The sequence below is a fragment of the Argopecten irradians genome, chromosome 3, assembly GCF_041381155.1.
Source record: "Argopecten irradians isolate NY chromosome 3, Ai_NY, whole genome shotgun sequence".
Taxonomy (NCBI): Eukaryota; Metazoa; Mollusca; class Bivalvia; order Pectinida; family Pectinidae; genus Argopecten; species Argopecten irradians.
This window is the reverse complement of record NC_091136.1, coordinates 62,352,602-62,370,466: the sequence shown is the minus strand read 5'-3', so window position 1 is coordinate 62,370,466 and position 17,865 is coordinate 62,352,602. Positions and strand designations below refer to the sequence as shown.

Genomic DNA, 17,865 nt, shown 5'->3' with positions numbered 1-17,865 from the left:
ACAAAAAAGTGGCAGCTACAGGTAAGTGTGAGACGGTCTTAACCTACTACAAAAAAGTGGCAGCTACAGGTAAGTGTGAGACAGTCTGAACCTACTACAAAAAAGTGGCAGCTACAGGTAAGTGTGAGACGGTCTTAACCTACTACAAAAAAGTGGCAGCTTCAGGTAAGTGTGAGACAGTCTGAACCTACTACAATATAGTGGCAGCTACAGGTAAGTGTGAGATGGTCTTAACCTACTACAAAAAAGTGGCAGCTACAGGTAAGTGTGAGATGGTCTTAACCTACTACAATATAGTGGCAGCTACAGGTAAGTGTGAGATGGTCTTAACCTACTACAATATAGTGGCAGCTACAGGTAAGTGTGAGACGGTCTTAACCTACTACAAAAAAGTGGCAGCTACAGGTAAGTGTGAGACGGTCTTAACCTACTACAATATAGTGGCAGCTTCAGGTAAGTGTGAGACGGTCTTAACCTACTACAAAAAAGTGGCAGCTACAGGTAAGTGTGAGACAGTCTTAACCAACAACAAAAAAATGGCAGCTACAGTAAGTTTGAGATGGTCTTAACCTACTACAAAAAAGTGGCAGCTACAGGTAAGTGTGAGACGGTCTTAACCTACTACAAAAAAGTGGCAGCTACAGGTAAGTGTGAGACAGTCTGAACCTACTACAAAAAAGTGGCAGCTACAGGTAAGTGTGAGACGGTCTTAACCTACTACAAAAAAGTGGCAGCTACAGGTAAGTGTGAGACAGTCTGAACCTACTACAATATAGTGGCAGCTACAGGTAATCATTTTACTCATAAAATAAAATTCCTTTTATTCCCTAACTTGATTCATAATGGAAACAACAAATGCTAAATTCTGTAGCAGTTGATTATTGTTTATGTTTATCACTCTTGTTAAAGTTATGGAATTGATAAGTTCTCCAATTCATTATTGTTGTTTATCAAATTTATCAAAACTCTCAAAATTTTCAAAATTTGCAAAGACACTTGCTAAAGGCTGTGTTTTTTCAAAATTTGAAAATGAATAACCATATGTATTTGATAATTTGATATGTTACAGTGGCGGACGTTGTACTGATATCTCTATTTGATTATTTAATGTGTTACAGTGGCTGATGCAGTAACCGTATCGGGTGGTCCAGTAATACAGAGAGTAAGACTACAAGATGAAGTAGAGAACACCAACTCTGGACAAAGTGCTCTAATGGATGACGACCTCCTACAATACTATCACTTTCTGGCCGACAAAGGGGATGTACAGGCTCAGGTAAAATTGTGGAATATTCAGGCTCACATAAATTATACATGGATGCATGCAGGCTCAAATATTCTACATTTGAATGTGCGGATCCTGGTAAATCACAGGCTGAAATGAAATTAAATGTTTGCAATAAAGATTGTATCAATGGTTTATATTATGACCATACAACTGATAAGGAATAAACATAGTCATTTTTAGTCGTAAAATAATATTTACGTATACAAATATGTAGATTCTAAGCGTAAATTGCGAACGGTGCTGTTTTGGGGCCTTGACCACGTCCACATATGCATGGCTTCTGCTACGTAGGTATATCTAATTAATTATAAATTCGCAAATTAAATGCTTACATTTGCAAGCAATTCATTTTTCAAGTAAATCAGCAAAATATATTTGCTTTTCCTATAGATTTTCTGCCTTATATTGCTTATGGCAGCTATGTTGGTACTCAAACTGATTTTTAGCTCACCTGGCCCAAAGGGCCGGTGAGCTTATATCATGGCGCGGCATCTATCATCCGTCGTCCGTCTGTCCGTTAACATTTCCTTTAAATCGCTACTAGTCATAGAGTTCTGCATGGATTTTAACCAAATTTGACCACAAACATCCTTGTATAAATTTTTTTTTACCTGCCCCTCCTGCCCCCCCCCCCCCCCCCCCCCCCCCCCAGGGGCAGGAGGGGCAGGCCCCAAAAGGGCAAAAGGGGAATAGAGGTAAATCCTTTAAATCGCTAACTGTCCTAGAGTTCTCCATGGATTGTAATTAAATTTGGCCACAAACATCCTTGGGAAAAGGGAAACAGAACTTGCATAAATTTTGGCTTTGACCCCCTTGGGGCAGGAGGGGCGGGGCCCGTTACGGTAAATATAAGGTAAATATTCAAATTCCTTCAGAAAAGAAACAATGAACCTGTATACAGAACATTCCTTGGCATTACAAACCAGGTGAGTGATACAGGCTCTCTGGGCCTCTTGTAACCGATTTCTACTTGGATGGTTCAAACTCATGATTTTTCCTGGAGTTTAATTTTGGATAATTTGAACTGGTCAATCAATATGTATTTAATTTTCTCTGTTTGTAGGTTTCATATTTGTCTATTTGTAGGTTTTATATTTCTCTGTTTGTAGGTTTTATATTTCTCTGTAGGTTTTATATTTCTCTGTTTGTAGGTTTTATATTTCTCTGTTTCAAGGTTTCATATTCCCCTGTTTCTAGGTTATATATTCCTCTGTTTCTAGGTTATATATTCTCTGTTTGTAGGTTTTATATTTCTCTGTTTGTAGGTTTTATATTTCTCTGTTTGTAGGTTTTATATTTCTCTGTTTCTAGGTTTTATTAGCTCACCTGGCCCGAAGAACCAGTGAGCTTATGTCATGGCGCGGCGTCCGTCGTCTGTCCGTCGTCCGTTGTCCGTCCATCAACATTTCCTTTAAATCGCTACTAGTCATAGAGTTCTGCATGGATTGTAACCAAATTTAGTCACAAACATCCTTGAGGGAAGGGGAACAGAACTTGTATAAATTTTGGCTCTGACCCCCCGGGGGCAGGAGGGGCGGGGTCCAATAGGGAAAATAAAGGTAAATCCTATAAAACGCTACTTGTCCTAGAGTTCTGCATGGATTGTAACCAAATTTGGCCACAAACATCCTTGAGGGAAGGGGAACAGAACTTGTATAAATTTTGGCTCTGACTCCCCGGGGGCAGGAGGGGCGGGGCCCAATAGGGGAAATAGAGGTAAATCCTATAAATCGCTACTTGTCCTAGAGTTCTGCATGGATTGTAACCAAATTTGGCCACAAACATCCTTGGGGGAAGGAAAACAGAACTTGTATAAATTTTGGCTCTGACCCCCCAGGGGTAGGAAGGGCGGGGCCCAATAGGGAAATAAGAGGTAAATATTCAAATTCCTTCCGAAAAGAAACAATGAACCTCTATTCAGAACATGACTTGACATTACAAACCAGGTGAGCGATACAGGCCCTCTGGGCCTCTTGTATTTCTCTGTTGGTAGGTTTTATATTTCTCTGTTTGTAGGTTTTATATTTCTCTGTTTGTAGGTTTTATATTTCTCTGTTTGTAGGTTTTATATTTCTCTGTTTGTAGGTTTTATATTTCTCTGTTTCTAGGTTTGATATTTCTCTGTTTCTAGGTTTGATATTTCTCTGTTTGTAGTTTCTAGGTTTTATATTTCTCTGTTTGTAGGTTTTATATTTCTCTGTTTCTAGGTTTTATATTTCTCTGTTTCTAGGTTTGATATTTCTCTGTTTCTACGTTTGATATTTCTCTGTTTGTAGGTTTTATTTTTCTCTGTTTCTAGGTTTCATATTTCTTTGTTTCTAGGTTTCATATTTCTCTGTTTCTAGGTTTTATATTTCTCTGTTTCTAGGTTTGATATTTCTCTGTTTCTACGTTTGATATTTCTCTGTTTGTAGGTTTTATTTTTCTCTGTTTCTAGGTTTTATATTTCTCTGTTTCTAGGTTTGATATTTCTCTGTTTCTACGTTTGATATTTCTCTGTTTGTAGGTTTTATTTTTCTCTGTTTCTAGGTTTCATATTTCTTTGTTTCTAGGTTTCATATTTCTCTGTTTGTAGGTTTTATATTTCTCTGTTTGTAGGTATTATATTTCTCTGTTTCTAGGTTTTATATTGCTCTGTTTCTAGGTTTCATATTTCTCTGTTTCTAGGTTTCATATTTCTCTGTTTCTACGTTTGATATTTCTCTGTTTGTAGGTTTTATTTTTCTCTGTTTCTACGTTTGATATTTCTCTGTTTCTAGGTTTCATATTTCTTTGTTTCTAGGTTTCATATTTCTCTGTTTGTAGGTTTTATATTTCTCTGTTTCTAGGTTTTATATTTCTCCGATTCTAGGTTATATATTTCTCTGTTTCTAGGTTTCATATTTCTCTATTTCTAGGTATTGTGTTTCTAGGTTTTATATTTTTCTGTTTCAAGGTTTTATATTTCTCTGTTTCTACGTTTGATATTTCTCTGTTTGTAGGTTTTATTTTTCTCTGTTTCTAGGTTTTATATTTCTCTGTTTCTAGGTTTTATATTTCTCTGTTTGTAGGTATTATATTTCTCTGTTTGTAGGTTTTATATTTCTCTGTTTCTACGTTTGATATTTCTCTGTTTCTAGGTTTCATATTTCTCTGTTTCTAGGTTTCATATTTCTCTGTTTCTAGGTTATATATTTCTCTGTTTGTAGGTATTATATTTCTCTGTTTGTAGGTTTTATATTTCTCTGTTTGTAGGTTTTATATTTCTCTGTTTGTAGGTATTATATTTCTCTGTTTGTAGGTTTTATATTTCTCTGTTTGTAGGTTTTATATTTCTCTGTTTGTAGGTTTTATATTTCTCTGTTTGTAGGTTTTATATTTCTCTGTTTGTAGGTTTTATATTTCTCTGTTTGTAGGTTTTATATTTCTCTGTTTGTAGGTTTTATATTTCTCTGTTTGTAGGTTTTATATTTCTCTGTTTCTAGGTTTTATATTTCTCCGTTTCTAGGTTTTATATTTCTCCCTTTCTAGGTTTTATATTTCTCTGTAGGTTTTATATTTCTCCGTTTCTAGGTTTTATATTTCTCCGATTCTAGGTTATATATTTCTCTGTTTCTAGGTTTCATATTTCTCTATTTCTAGGTATTGTGTCTCTAGGTTTTATATTTCTCTGTTTCTACGTTTGATATTTCTCTGTTTGTAGGTTTTATTTTTCTCTGTTTGTAGGTTTCATATTCCTTTGTTTCTAGGTTTCATATTTCTCTGTTTCTAGGTTATATATTTCTCTGTTTCTACGTTTGATATTTCTCTGTTTGTAGGTTTTATTTTTCTCTGTTTGTAGGTTTCATATTCCTTTGTTTCTAGGTTTCATATTTCTCTGTTTCTAGGTTATATATTTCTCTGTTTTTAGGTTGTCCTGGGACAGTTGTACTACCAAGGAGGTCGTGGTGTTGGAATTAACCACGAGGTGAGTGTTACATCTCACTTCTCCTAGCTGTGTCTGGTCATAATAGGAAACATCGCTGATACAGAATGTTCAATATCATAAGTAGATGTATCTTCTTCCTTTAAGAAATTTTGGTTACTTTGATAAACCTAGTATCTTTATACACAGATTTGTGTAAATGGTCTGAGAGCTTCACCATGAACAAATTCAAGTGCTGTTAAAAATTGGTTACCCGGACACCAGGGGTTTTAGTTATTGTCTCACAGTACAGGTTTGAGGATTATAATACATGTAATTGTGAAATTCATGTTAATGTGAACTTTTACTTTTTGTTACAGAGAGCCCTCCACTACTTCCTTATGGCGGGAGAGTCCGCTAACGCCAATGCTTATGCTTTCTTAGGAAAGGTCAGTTATGTTTGAGTCCTTTACCCATTGTCAAATAGGTACAATAGTTAACATTTGCAAAAGGTAAATGAGAGTTGCATGCTATAAATAATGATAAATAAATAATGAATATTTTATTAATGTGTCACACATTAAAAAAATATGTTCTGGGTCATGACCAGTTACCATGATTTTTTCGAGGTTTTTTAAGGATTTTGTCAAAACTACTGCACAGAAGGCGTTGAAAATCTACATGAATAATATTTAGTCCAAGATACTTCAGTAAAAATAGTCATTGTTTAATTTTGATAATATGTTCTTTGACCAGGCACCATTTATTTACACCAATAATTGGTACGATTGACAATACCTACAGGACTAGTTACTGTGATTTCAAAATAGAAAGGAAATGCGGTTTTAAAAACCTGATAATTGCACCAAAATTTAGAATGTATTTCAATAAAGCAACCAACATATTTTTGATATCTTTTAGTGGAATAATATAATCGTAATGCATTGTTATTTTGGGATCCAGTGACGGATCAAAAAGGACTGTCTAAAGGTGGGTTGGATAGGTGACAGGGGAAGCACTAAAAGCAGGATTCAGCTCTTAGCAGGAGTGAAGTAGACAAACAAAGTTGTTGATGACCTGAAACTTACTGAAATTTAATAAATACATAATAAAATTATTTTGTTTGAAAAAAAAAGTTAACACAAGATGTTTGCACCAGGTAAAAACTACCTTCTACTTTACGATCCTGTCCATCCATGCCTGATCTGTAACTTGCCGTATACCCATGATTTTGCATACATTGACATACCTTGATGCAGATTATTTTTGAAAACGATTGACAAACAAAATAAACGGTGATTTCATGGAATTTCGGATTAATATGCAAGTAAGTCAAGAGTTCAAGCTATCCCCCGCTGTGATTGAATGTTACAAACGTTGATTTCAAATTAAAACGAAGGTTTGTTATCGATATCGGTTGCAAATGAACCAAAAGAATTGTGCTGGAGATAGAGCGTGCGCAGAAATCACGGTAACTGGTACATCACGGTAACTGGTACATCACGGTAACTGGTACAGCACGGTAACTGGTACATCACGGTAACTGGACGGTAACTGGTACATCACGGTAACTGGTACATCACGGTAACTGGTACATCACGGTAGCTGGTACATCACGGTAACTGGTACATCACTTACATCACGGTAACTGGTACATCACGGTAACTGGTACATCACGGTAACTGGTCGCGACCCAGTACATAATAGTATTAATTAAACAATGCATGATTTATTATGAATGCATGATTTAAAATGTCCAGCCAGTATTTGGCATACAAGACACAATATATTATTACATAAAAAACCTTAATAATCCGGGTTAAAAGAACTACGTTTTCTCATAAATAAAAATTTTGTTCTAGCTAAAATACGTTGAAGAGATTCCTCTTTCATTAATGCTATAGATGACTTGTAAGTTATGGTAACTACAAAGCTATTGATGTTTTGTAATTGAATTTGTCCAGTAAAATAAACATTAATTTCATTCTAGATAGCTTTTCCTTGTTGTGGCGAGTTGAATTTGTAGGAACTCGGTGTTGAATGAAATGTGAAGAGAGATAGCTCTGGTATTTAAGTCATTATTTATGTATTCAGATGTACTCAGAGGGAAGTCCAGCTATCAAACAGAATAACCAAACAGCGTTACAGTTCTTCAGACAGGCAGCAGAGAAGGTAGGAAACTTAGTAAACATGAAAGTTTATAATCATAGTATGGGAGAAAAAATTGATTCTGAATGATTTTGTAAACAAAGTTAGGAATCTTTAATCTTTTGCTAGATTGGAAAAACAAAGTTTTGAGTCTATTTTGGTCATCTGATCTGAAGAGTGACCTATTGACTTTGTGCACTGTCTGTTGACGTGTGCCATATGCTTTGCACCATCCGCCATGTGTAAACTTTTCCTTTAAATCGCTACTAGTCAAAAAGTTCTCAACAGATTTTAACCAAATTTGGCTAGAAACATCCTTAGGGGAGGGGAGACAGATTTTGTAATGAATAGTGACTCTTGACCTCCCTGGGGCCTGAGGGGCAGGGTTGCAATAGGGGAAATAGAGAAAAATTCCTTCAAAACGCTACCAGTTATAAAGTTCTTATTAGATATTGACCAAATTTGGTCAGAAACATCTTCAGGGGAATGGGAATAGATTTTGTATAAATGAAGGCTCTGACCTCTCTGGGGCAGGATGGGTGGGGCCAAATAGGGGAAATTTTGTCATTAAGTTCTCAATGGATTTTGACTAAATTTGGTCAGAAATATCTTTAGGCGAATGTAAACAGATTTTATATAAATGATGGCTTTGATCCCCCTGGGGCAGAAGGGGTGGGGCCCAATAGGGGAAATAGAGGAAAATTCCTTCCAAATGCTACTTGTCATTAATTTTCAAACAAATTTCAACCAGATTTGGTCTAAAATATCTTTATGGAAAGTGGAACAGATTTTGTATACTCTGACCCTCCGGGGCAGGAGGGGCGGGCCCAATAGGGGATATAGAGGAACATTCCTTCGAAAAGCTACTAGTCATAAAGTTCTTATTGGATTTTGACCAAATTTGGTCAGAAACATCTTTGGGGGAATGTAAACAAATTTTGTATAAATCATGGCTCTGACCCCCCTGGGGCAGGAGGGGCAGGGCCCAAATAGTAGCTAGTAGTCATAAATGCATCAATAAAGTTTGGCCACATTTTATCAAACAACCTTTTGGTAACGGGTAAAGATTTTGTATAGTGACTCAGCCCAACACTGTTGTTTTGGTTTCTATTTCACCAAATATTGGATTTCCCTTCCCTCCTGTTATAATTTCTTGAAATGATTTTCAGAAGACCGTTAAGGCCCATGGGCCTCTTGTTAGCTTTTTAGGCCACCCCACCTCCATTACCTGTATTTAAGTACATGATTTGATATGCTGTTTTCATTAACAACTAATATTGATATCTGATATAGGATTATAGGTGTTGTTTTTAGTGCGAGTGTACTCGTACTATTATTTTCCTTGTCGGGTGTAGAGTCTGTGTATATCCGCTATGCGCAGATGCCAACTGCATTGCGTTTAATAGATTTCGCCATGATTTAGTGAAACCAAACTTTCAAAAACATGTATTAAGATATACTTGTCAGCGATAATCTACTATACATTAACAACAGTGATATTTCATAGTGCAAAACGCATTTGTTTTGTGTAAATTTCAAGCAGCATATCATACAAACTCTTGCATCGCTCACGATATTCTAAGCATCTGATCAACTTTGGAAACTTCCGGAACAATACATTGCAATTCAGGTTTAAATAGTCAATAAAAGAAAGTGACAAAACGGATAACTTTTAGTACCGGCCACATATTTAATTTATTTCCGCTATGCGCAGATGCCAACTGCATTGCACTATCGCTTACTAAACCCTGTGACCATGATAGACTGCATTTGCTGCAGTTCTAATTAATATTTAGAAATTACACAACTTTGCGTGAGAGAAACAGAATAAAAAAAACACATTATGAAATATCAGTCTGAGTGTCTGAGCTCTAGATCTAATGTACCCCAGAAAGGCGTTCAAGCATGACACAGGTAGTCACCACATGCACAGATACTGGACAGTGTTCTAGCAGACAACTATTTTGAACAAAGAAACAAGTTTATCGTATCAATATGATAATAAACACACTTTTATATCATAAAGAACTTCAAAGTAATTTCACATTTAAAGTTCTGATTAAGTAAAGGAAAGTATTTATTACAATGCACCAAGGGCGTAAACCATCTTCTTGCAATAGTCCCAAGGATAATGAGTGAAAGTGCTACATACACCTGTTGCAGAGGATGATTTCATAACGGAAAATAAGGTTAGGAAGTATTTAGCGAGCACTAAATGTCTAACAGACATATTTCTAGTTGAAATATGCAATCATTATAAGAGCACAAATGCAGAATTTCGAGAATTTTAAGATTTCCTTTGGGTCAAAATGTATTGTTCCAAAATGTTGGTGTTGAAATGCTGTTGTCCTGTTAAGATGTAGTGAGATGAATTTTGTGTTTCCAGGGTAACCCAGTAGGACAGACCGGACTTGGGGTGATGTACATGTATGGTAAAGGTGTAGAACAGGTAATTTTATTGTCAATTTATTATAAACCTTGATACTGTAAATATTTCTTAAAGTAGCAATAATTAGTCCCAGAGGGAACAAGAGTGTAAGTGTATCTGTCTGTCCAGTTGTTAGTTTCCAAACAATAACTAAGAATGGATTGATAGCTAAAATATTATATAGATTCATACATATAGGATCTTACATGAGTGTTCATTTCATAAAATCTCATATGAAATGAACACAAAAATAAGATACCTTTTATCACATTACTAAAAATACCTACATAACAAAGAATTTCACGTCAAAATGTATTCCGAAAATCCAGCAAGGGCCGCTATTTTGTCCCGATGACATCGTTATTCTGACATCAGGTCATTTTTCCTGATGTCATTTTCTGTGTGATGTCACAATGAATTCCAGCCAGTAAAAATCGCTCCAGGTCATATTACACTAGTGACTTATGCAAAAATATTACAAGGACGAAATCACTGAATATCAGGCGGATTATGTAATAAAATGATATGTTAGGAGGTAACATAGCCTTGGAATTCATTTTGGGTCAAAATGTTTATTACAGACATCACTGTTACGAGAAAATATGTTAAAATCAATGTGATAGCTTGTATGGATTGGCACAGCATTTTTTTCAGAAGTTTTGTAGGATTACCCACACAAACTATGTTTTTAGCCCACCATCATCAGATGGTGGGCTATTCAAATCGCTTTTTGTCCGTGGTCCTTCCGTCCGTCCTTCCGTCCGTCCTTCCGTCCGTCCTTCCGTCCGTCCTTCCGTCTGTCCGTCCGTCCGTCCTTCCGTCTGTCCGTCCGTCCGTCCTCCGTCCGTCCGTCCGTCCGTCCGTTAACAATTCTTGTTATCGCTATTTCTCAGAAAGTACTGAAGGGATCTGTCTCGTATTTCATATGTAGGTTTCCCTAGGGCCCTACTTGTGCATATTGAATTTTGGGACCAATCGGTCAACAAGATGGCCGCCAGGCAGCCATCTTGGATTTTGATACTTAAAGTTTGTTATCGCTATTTCTCAGAAAGTACTGAAGGGATCTGTCTCAAATTTCATATGTAGGTTCCCCTAGGGCCCTAGTTGTGCATATTGCATTTTGGGACCAATCGGTCAACAAGATGGCCGCCAGGCAGCCATCTTGGATTTTGATAGTTAAAGTTTGTTATCGCTATTTCTCAGAAAGTACTGACGGGATCTGTCTCAAATTTCATATATAGGTTCCCCTAGGGTCCTAGTTGTGCATGTTGCGTTTTGGGACCGATCGGTCAACAAGATGGCCGCCAGGCAGCCATCTTGGATTTTGATAGTTAAAGTTTGTTGTCGCTATTTCTCAGAAAGTACTGAAGGGATCTGTCTCAAATTTTATATATAGGTTCCCCTATGGTCCTAGTTGTGCATGTTGCGTTTTGGGACCGATCGGTCAACAGGATGGCCGCCAGGCAGCCATCTTTGATTTTGATAGTTAAAGTTTGTTGTCGCTATTTCTCAGAAAGTACTGAAGGGATCTGTCTCAAATTTCATATGTAGGTGCCCCTAGGGCTCTAGTTGTACATAATGCGTTTTTGGATCGATCGGTCAACAGGATGGCCGCCAGGCAGCCATCTTGGATTTTGATAGTTAAAGATTGTTATCGCTATATCTCACAAAGTACTGAAGGGATCTTTCTCAAATTTCATATGTAGGTGCCCCTAGGGCCCTAGTTGTACATAATTCGTTTTTGTAAAACTTAGTTTTGTAGGCCCTTACCCACACAAAAACGCTATGTTTTGTAGGGCTTACCCCTCACAAAACTTGTTTTGTAGGCTTACCCACACAAACTATGTTTTGTAGGTTACCCCACACAAACTATGTTTTGTAGGCTTACCCATTTTACCCACACAAGCTATAAGGCTTACCCACACAAACTGTAGGCTTACCCACACAAACTGTTTTGTAGGCTTACCCACACAGTTATGTTTTGTAGGCTTACCCACACAAACTATGTTTTGTAGGCTTACCCACACAAGCTATTTTTGTAGGCTTACCCACACAAACTATGTTTTTTTAGGCTTACCAACACAAACTGTTTCGTAGGCTTATCCACACAAATTGTTTTGTAGGCTTACCCACACAAACTATGTTTTGAAGGCTTACCCACACAAACTATGTTTTGTAGGCTTACCCACTCAAACTGTGTTTTGTAGACTTACCCACAAAAACTGTGTTTTGTAGGATCTCCCTTACAAACTATATTTTGTAGGATTACCCAAATAAACTACGTTTTGTAGGCTTACCCACACAAACTTTTTTGTAGGCTTACCCACACAAACTATGTTTTGTAGGCTTACCCACACAAACTGTTTTGTAGGATTACCCAAATAAACTACGTTTTGTAGGCTTACCCACACAAACTACGTTTTGTAGGCTTACCCACACAAGCTATGTTTTGTAGGCTTACCCACACAAACTGTTTTGTAGGATTACCCACACAAGCTATGTTTTGTAGGCTTACCCACACAAACTGTTTTGTAGGCTTACCCACACAAACTGTTTTGTAGGCTTACCCACACAAACTATGTTTTGTAGGCTTACCCACACAAACTATGTTTTGTAGGCTTACCCACACAAACTATGTTTTGTAGGCTTACCCACACAAACTATGTTTTGTAGGCTTACCCACAAAAACTGTTTTGTAGGCTTACCCACACAAACTGTTTTGTAGGCTTACCCACACAAACTATGTTTTGTAGGCTTACCCACACAAACTATGTTTTGTTGGCTTACCCACACAAACTATGTTTTGTAAGCTTACCCACACAAGCTGTTTTGTAGGCTTACCCACACAAACTATGTTTTATAGGCTTACCCACACAAACTATGTTTTGTAGGCTTACCCACACAAACTATGTTTTGTAGGCTTACCCACACAAAACTATGTTTTGTAGGCTTACCCACACAAACTATGTTTTGTAGGCTTACCCACACAAGCTATGTTTTGTAGGCTTACCCACACAAACTATGTTTTAGGCTTACCCACACAACATGTTTTGTAGGCTTACCCACACAAAACTGTTTTTGTAGGCTTACCCACACAAACTATGTTTTGTAGGCTTACCCACACAAACTATGTTTTGTAGGCTTACCCACACAAACTGTTTTTTGTAGGCTTACCCACACAAACTGTTTTGTAGGCTTACCCACACAAACTATGTTTTGTAGGCTTACCCACACAAACTATGTTTTGTAGGCTTACCCACACAAACAAGGCTTACCCACACAACTGTTTTGTAGGCTTACCCACAAAAAACTGTTTTGTAGGCTTACCCACACAAACTATGTTTTGTAGGCTTACCCACACAAACTATGTTTTGTAGGCTTACCCACACAAACTATGTTTTGTAGGCTTACCCACACAAACTATGTTTTGTAGGCTTACCCACACAAACTATGTTTTGTAGGCTTACCCACACAAACTGTTTTGTAGGCTTACCCACACAAACTATGTTTTGTAGGCTTACCCACACAAACTATGTTTTGTAGGCTTACCCACACAAACTGTTTTGTAGGCTTACCCACACAACTTGTTTTGTAGGCTTACCCACACAAACTGTTTTGTAGGCTTACCCACACAAACTGTTTTGTAGGCTTACCCACACAAACTATGTTTTGTAGCTTACCCACACAACTATTTTTGTAGGCTTACCCACACAAACTGTTTTGTAGGCTTACCCACACAAACTGTTTTGTAGGCTTACCCACACAAACTATGTTTTGTAGGCTTACCCACACAACTAACCACTATGTTTTGTAGGCTTACCCACACAAACTATGTTTTGTAGGCTTACCCACACAAACTGTTTTGTAGGCTTACCCACACAAACTATGTTTTGTAGGCTTACCCACACAAACTATGTTTTGTAGGCTTACCCACACAAACTATGTTTTGTAGGCTTACCCACACAAACTATGTTTTGAAGCCCACACAAGCTGTTTTGTAGGCTTACCCACACAAACTATGTTTTATAGGCTTACCCACACAAACTATGTTTTGTAGGCTTACCCACACAAACTATGTTTTGTAGGCTTACCCACACAAACTGTTTTGTAGGCTTACCCACACAAACTGTTTTGTAGGCTTACCCACACAAACTATGTTTTGTAGGCTTACCCACACAAACTATGTTTTGTAGGCTTACCCACACAAACTGTTTTGTAGGCTTACCCACACAAACTGTTTTGTAGGCTTACCCACACAAACTGTTTTGTAGGATTACCCACACAAACTATGTTTTGTAGGCTTACCCACACAAACTATGTTTTGTAGGCTTACCCACACAAGCTATGTTTTGTAGGCTTACCCACACAAACTATGTTTTGTAGGCTTACCCACACAAGCTGTTTTTTGTAGGCTTACCCACACAAACTATGTTTTGTAGGCTTACCCACACAAACTGTTTTGTAGGCTTACCCACACAAACTATGTTTTGTAGGCTTACCCACACAAATGTTTTGTAGGCTTACCCACACAAACTATGTTTTGTAGGCTTACCCACACAAACTGTTTTGTAGGCTTACCCACACAAACTATGTTTTGTAGGCTTACCCACACAAAACTGTGTTTTGTAGGCTTACCCACACAAACTATGTTTTGTAGGCTTACCCACACAAACTAGTTTTGTAGGCTTACCCACACAAACTATGTTTTGTAGGCTTACCCACACAAAACTATGTTTTGTAGGCTTACCCACACAAACTTGTTTTGTAGGCTTACCCACACAAACTGTTTTGTAGGCTTACCACACAAACTGTTTTGTAGGCTTACCCACACAAACTACATTTTTGTAGGCTTACCCACACAAACTATGTTTTGTAGGCTTACCCACACAAACTATGTTTTGTAGGCTTACCCACACAAACTGTTTTGTAGGTTACCCACACAAACTATGTTTTGTAGGCTTACCCACACAAACTTGTTTTGTAGGCTTACCCACACAAACTATGTTTTGTAGGCTTACCCACACAAACTATGTTTTGTAGGCTTACCCACACAAACTATGTTTTGTAGGCTTACCCACACAAACTGTTTTGTAGGCTTACCCACACAAACTATGTTTTGTAGGCTTACCCACACAAACTGTTTTGTAGACTTACCCACACAAACTGTTTTGTAGGCTTACCCACACAAACTATGTTTTGTAGGCTTACCCACACAAACTATGTTTTGTAGGCTTACCCACACAAACTATGTTTTGTAGGCTTACCCACACACAAACTATGTTTTGTAGGCTTACCACACAAACTAGTTTTGTAGGCTTACCAACACAAACTGTTTTGTAGGATTACCACACAAACTATGTTTTGTAGGCTTACCCACACAAACTATGTTTTGTAGGCTTACCCACACAAACTGTTTTGTAGACTTACCCACACAAACTGTTTTGTAGGCTCACCCACACAAACTGTTTTGTAGGATTACCCACACAAGCTATGTTTTGTAGGCTTACCCACACAAGCTATGTTTTGTAGGCTTACCCACACAAGCTATGTTTTGTAGGCTTACCCACACAAACTATGTTTTGTAGGCTTACCAACACAAGCTGTTTTGTAGGCTTACCCACACAAACTATGTTTTGTAGGCTTACCTACACAAACTATGTTTTGTAGGATTACCCACAAAAACTGTGTTTTGTAGACTTACCCACAAAAATTGTGTTTTGTGGGATTACCCTTACAAACTATATTTTGTAGGATTACCCTTACAGACTTTATTTATTTTGTAGGATTACCTTAAAGCCTTCCAGTACTTCACACAAGCTGCTGAGCAGGGCTGGATGGAGTCTCAACTTCAACTTGGACTCATGTACTTCAGTAAGTATCCTCCTCTCTACAAGGGGCTAAAAGGGGTAAATAGTGTTAGACCTGGAACCCATACCTTGTCCCCAGTCCGTCCTCTTTGGTGTATAGAGGTGGGAGATTTGTGTCACATTTTTGTAATTGATTATTCTACAACCGTTTCAACACAATTAAATGACATTAAAAATTGTAATAGACTGGATTCTGTTTTAACTTTACATCCATGTGAAATTGTTATTTGTGTAAACTTGATGGTCAAGATGAATACCTGGTGTGTTCATCTTACCAAAGCTAGTATAATGTAGCCCATTCTACTCTAACTAGTATGATATAAACTTTACCTCTTGTGAATGTTGGACAAGAAGGTAATAACAGTGCAATACAATAGTTCCATCATATTCTAGTTGACCTTCTGAACTGTTCCTTAAAGTCACGGATGTAGGACTAAATTGTAAATTTTGTAGGTGGCAAAGGAGTAAGGAGGGACTATAAGCTGGCTGTGAAATACTTCAACCTTGCCTCACAAGGTGGCCATGTTTTGGCCTTCTTTAACCTGGCGCAGATGCATGCTACTGGTACAGGAGTTCTGAGAAACTGTCATACTGCAGTGGAGGTCAGCTTACATTCTGTTACATTGTATTTACTTCCTGTGTTCATTTCTGGTCTGAATCTCAAGTATCAAATAATTTTGACTTTATGAAAATCATTTTCTCCAATACTAAGTGAAAATATAGTGTAGGTGTGTCAGAAATGTCAATAGATTCTTTTGCATTACAGCTGTTTAAGAATGTAGCAGAGCGTGGTCGTTGGGCGGAGATGTTGTCTGAGGCCCATGGTCTGTACAAGGAGGGAAATCTCTTCCAGTCCCTTGTCAAGTACACCTTTCTAGCTGAGCTTGGATATGAGGTGGCCCAGTCGAATGTAGCCTTCATACTCGACCAAGGTATAACCAATCATTTATTATACAGCGTAACATTTTAGGGGTAACCTGTTCTAAGTGATTAATGAAAGTTGATGCTCATGTTAATCCTCACTATTCATGTGTCTATAGGTGATGTAGGGGATTTCCAGGAATCCGAGATCTATGAGCGTGCATTATTACAGTGGGCACGTGCAGCTGCTCAGGGGTCTACAGCAGCCCGCGTGAAGATGGGAGACTACCATTACTATGGTCAGGGGACAAAGATAGACTATGAAACGGCTGCGTCTCACTACAGAGTAGCATCAGAACAGCAGCATAACGCTCAGGCCATGTTCAACCTCGGCTACATGCATGAAAAGGGATTAGGACTTAAACAGGTAAAACTTAAACTGCCTCACCAATGAGAAATATTATATGTGAAGGCAAGAGAGTCAACAAGCAGGGATAAATGATGAATGGAGATATTGTAGATATAGTCAGTCAGTCAAGGCTTGTTGCATTATAGATTTTAAGTGTTAAAGGGGAGTAATTAGAGTTATTTAAGCTGAAGAAATTGAAGAAAGAGGAAGTAATCCATAGTTTAAAATTGCATAGAAGCTGGTATTTCTTTCTTAGTGGTGATTTAAGTAAAACTTAGCTACCCAGACTTGTACATTACACAGATATGAATGTTTGTGATTGCAGGATGTGCACCTTGCCAAGCGTTTCTATGATATGGCTGCAGAAACTAGTATGGATGCCCAGGTGCCAGTCATGCTCGCCCTTGCCAAGCTTGGCGTCTTTTATGGTGTTGATGTCTTCAATAAAGAGGTAAATAATCATTTACATGATTTTTTTGTTTGTTAATGCATGAACAAATAATTTTAAATCAAAGTGTGTGATTAAATCTGCCTAAGCAACTATTTGAATGTAACAATCGCTTGCTTAACAAGAACCCTTCAATAAATAAAGAACATATGGTTATAAAGACTAATAGAATCTTACATGTGTCTATCAAGTGGACAGGGATATCTCAACCCGAGTGAAAGATTTTGGCCGGTCAACCCCAGGCTTGCCGAGGGCTGGCAGCCAAAATCATTCAAGAGGGTCAAGGCTCAATAGTGGAAACAGAGGTAAATCCTTTAAATCGCTACTAGTCCTAGAGTTCTGATTGGATTGTAACCAAATTTGGCCAGAAACATCCTTGGGGGAAGGGGAAGAGAGTTTGTATAAATTTTGGCTCTAACCCCCGGGGGCAGGAGGGGTGGGGCCCAATAGTGTAAATAGAGGTAAATCCTGTAATAGAGTCTAACCAAATTTGGCTAGAAACATCCATCATTACTTCTACAATGTTGAAGATA

The 17,865-nt window shown here is 37.7% G+C and overlaps 1 protein-coding gene across 5 annotated transcripts in view; it reads left to right on the top strand.

Moving 5' to 3' along the window:
- LOC138319319 (protein sel-1 homolog 1-like) overlaps window positions 1-17,865 on the top strand; it is a 46,533-nt gene that overhangs the window by 25,054 nt on the left and 3,614 nt on the right. For 4 of the 5 annotated variants that reach the window (XM_069262390.1, XM_069262391.1, XM_069262392.1 and 1 more), the window contains 10 exons: window positions 1,119-1,276; window positions 5,178-5,234; window positions 5,552-5,620; window positions 7,266-7,343; window positions 9,706-9,768; window positions 15,531-15,618; window positions 16,068-16,216; window positions 16,381-16,546; window positions 16,655-16,902; window positions 17,210-17,335. In XM_069262390.1, the coding sequence (XP_069118491.1) occupies window positions 1,119-1,276; window positions 5,178-5,234; window positions 5,552-5,620; window positions 7,266-7,343; window positions 9,706-9,768; window positions 15,531-15,618; window positions 16,068-16,216; window positions 16,381-16,546; window positions 16,655-16,902; window positions 17,210-17,335 (1,202 nt within the window). Of the gene's footprint in view, window positions 1-1,118; window positions 1,277-5,177; window positions 5,235-5,551; window positions 5,621-7,265; window positions 7,344-9,705; window positions 9,769-15,530; window positions 15,619-16,067; window positions 16,217-16,380; window positions 16,547-16,654; window positions 16,903-17,209; window positions 17,336-17,523; window positions 17,638-17,865 lie in introns of all 5 variants that reach the window. The other variant, XR_011207991.1, reaches the window with a different exon arrangement.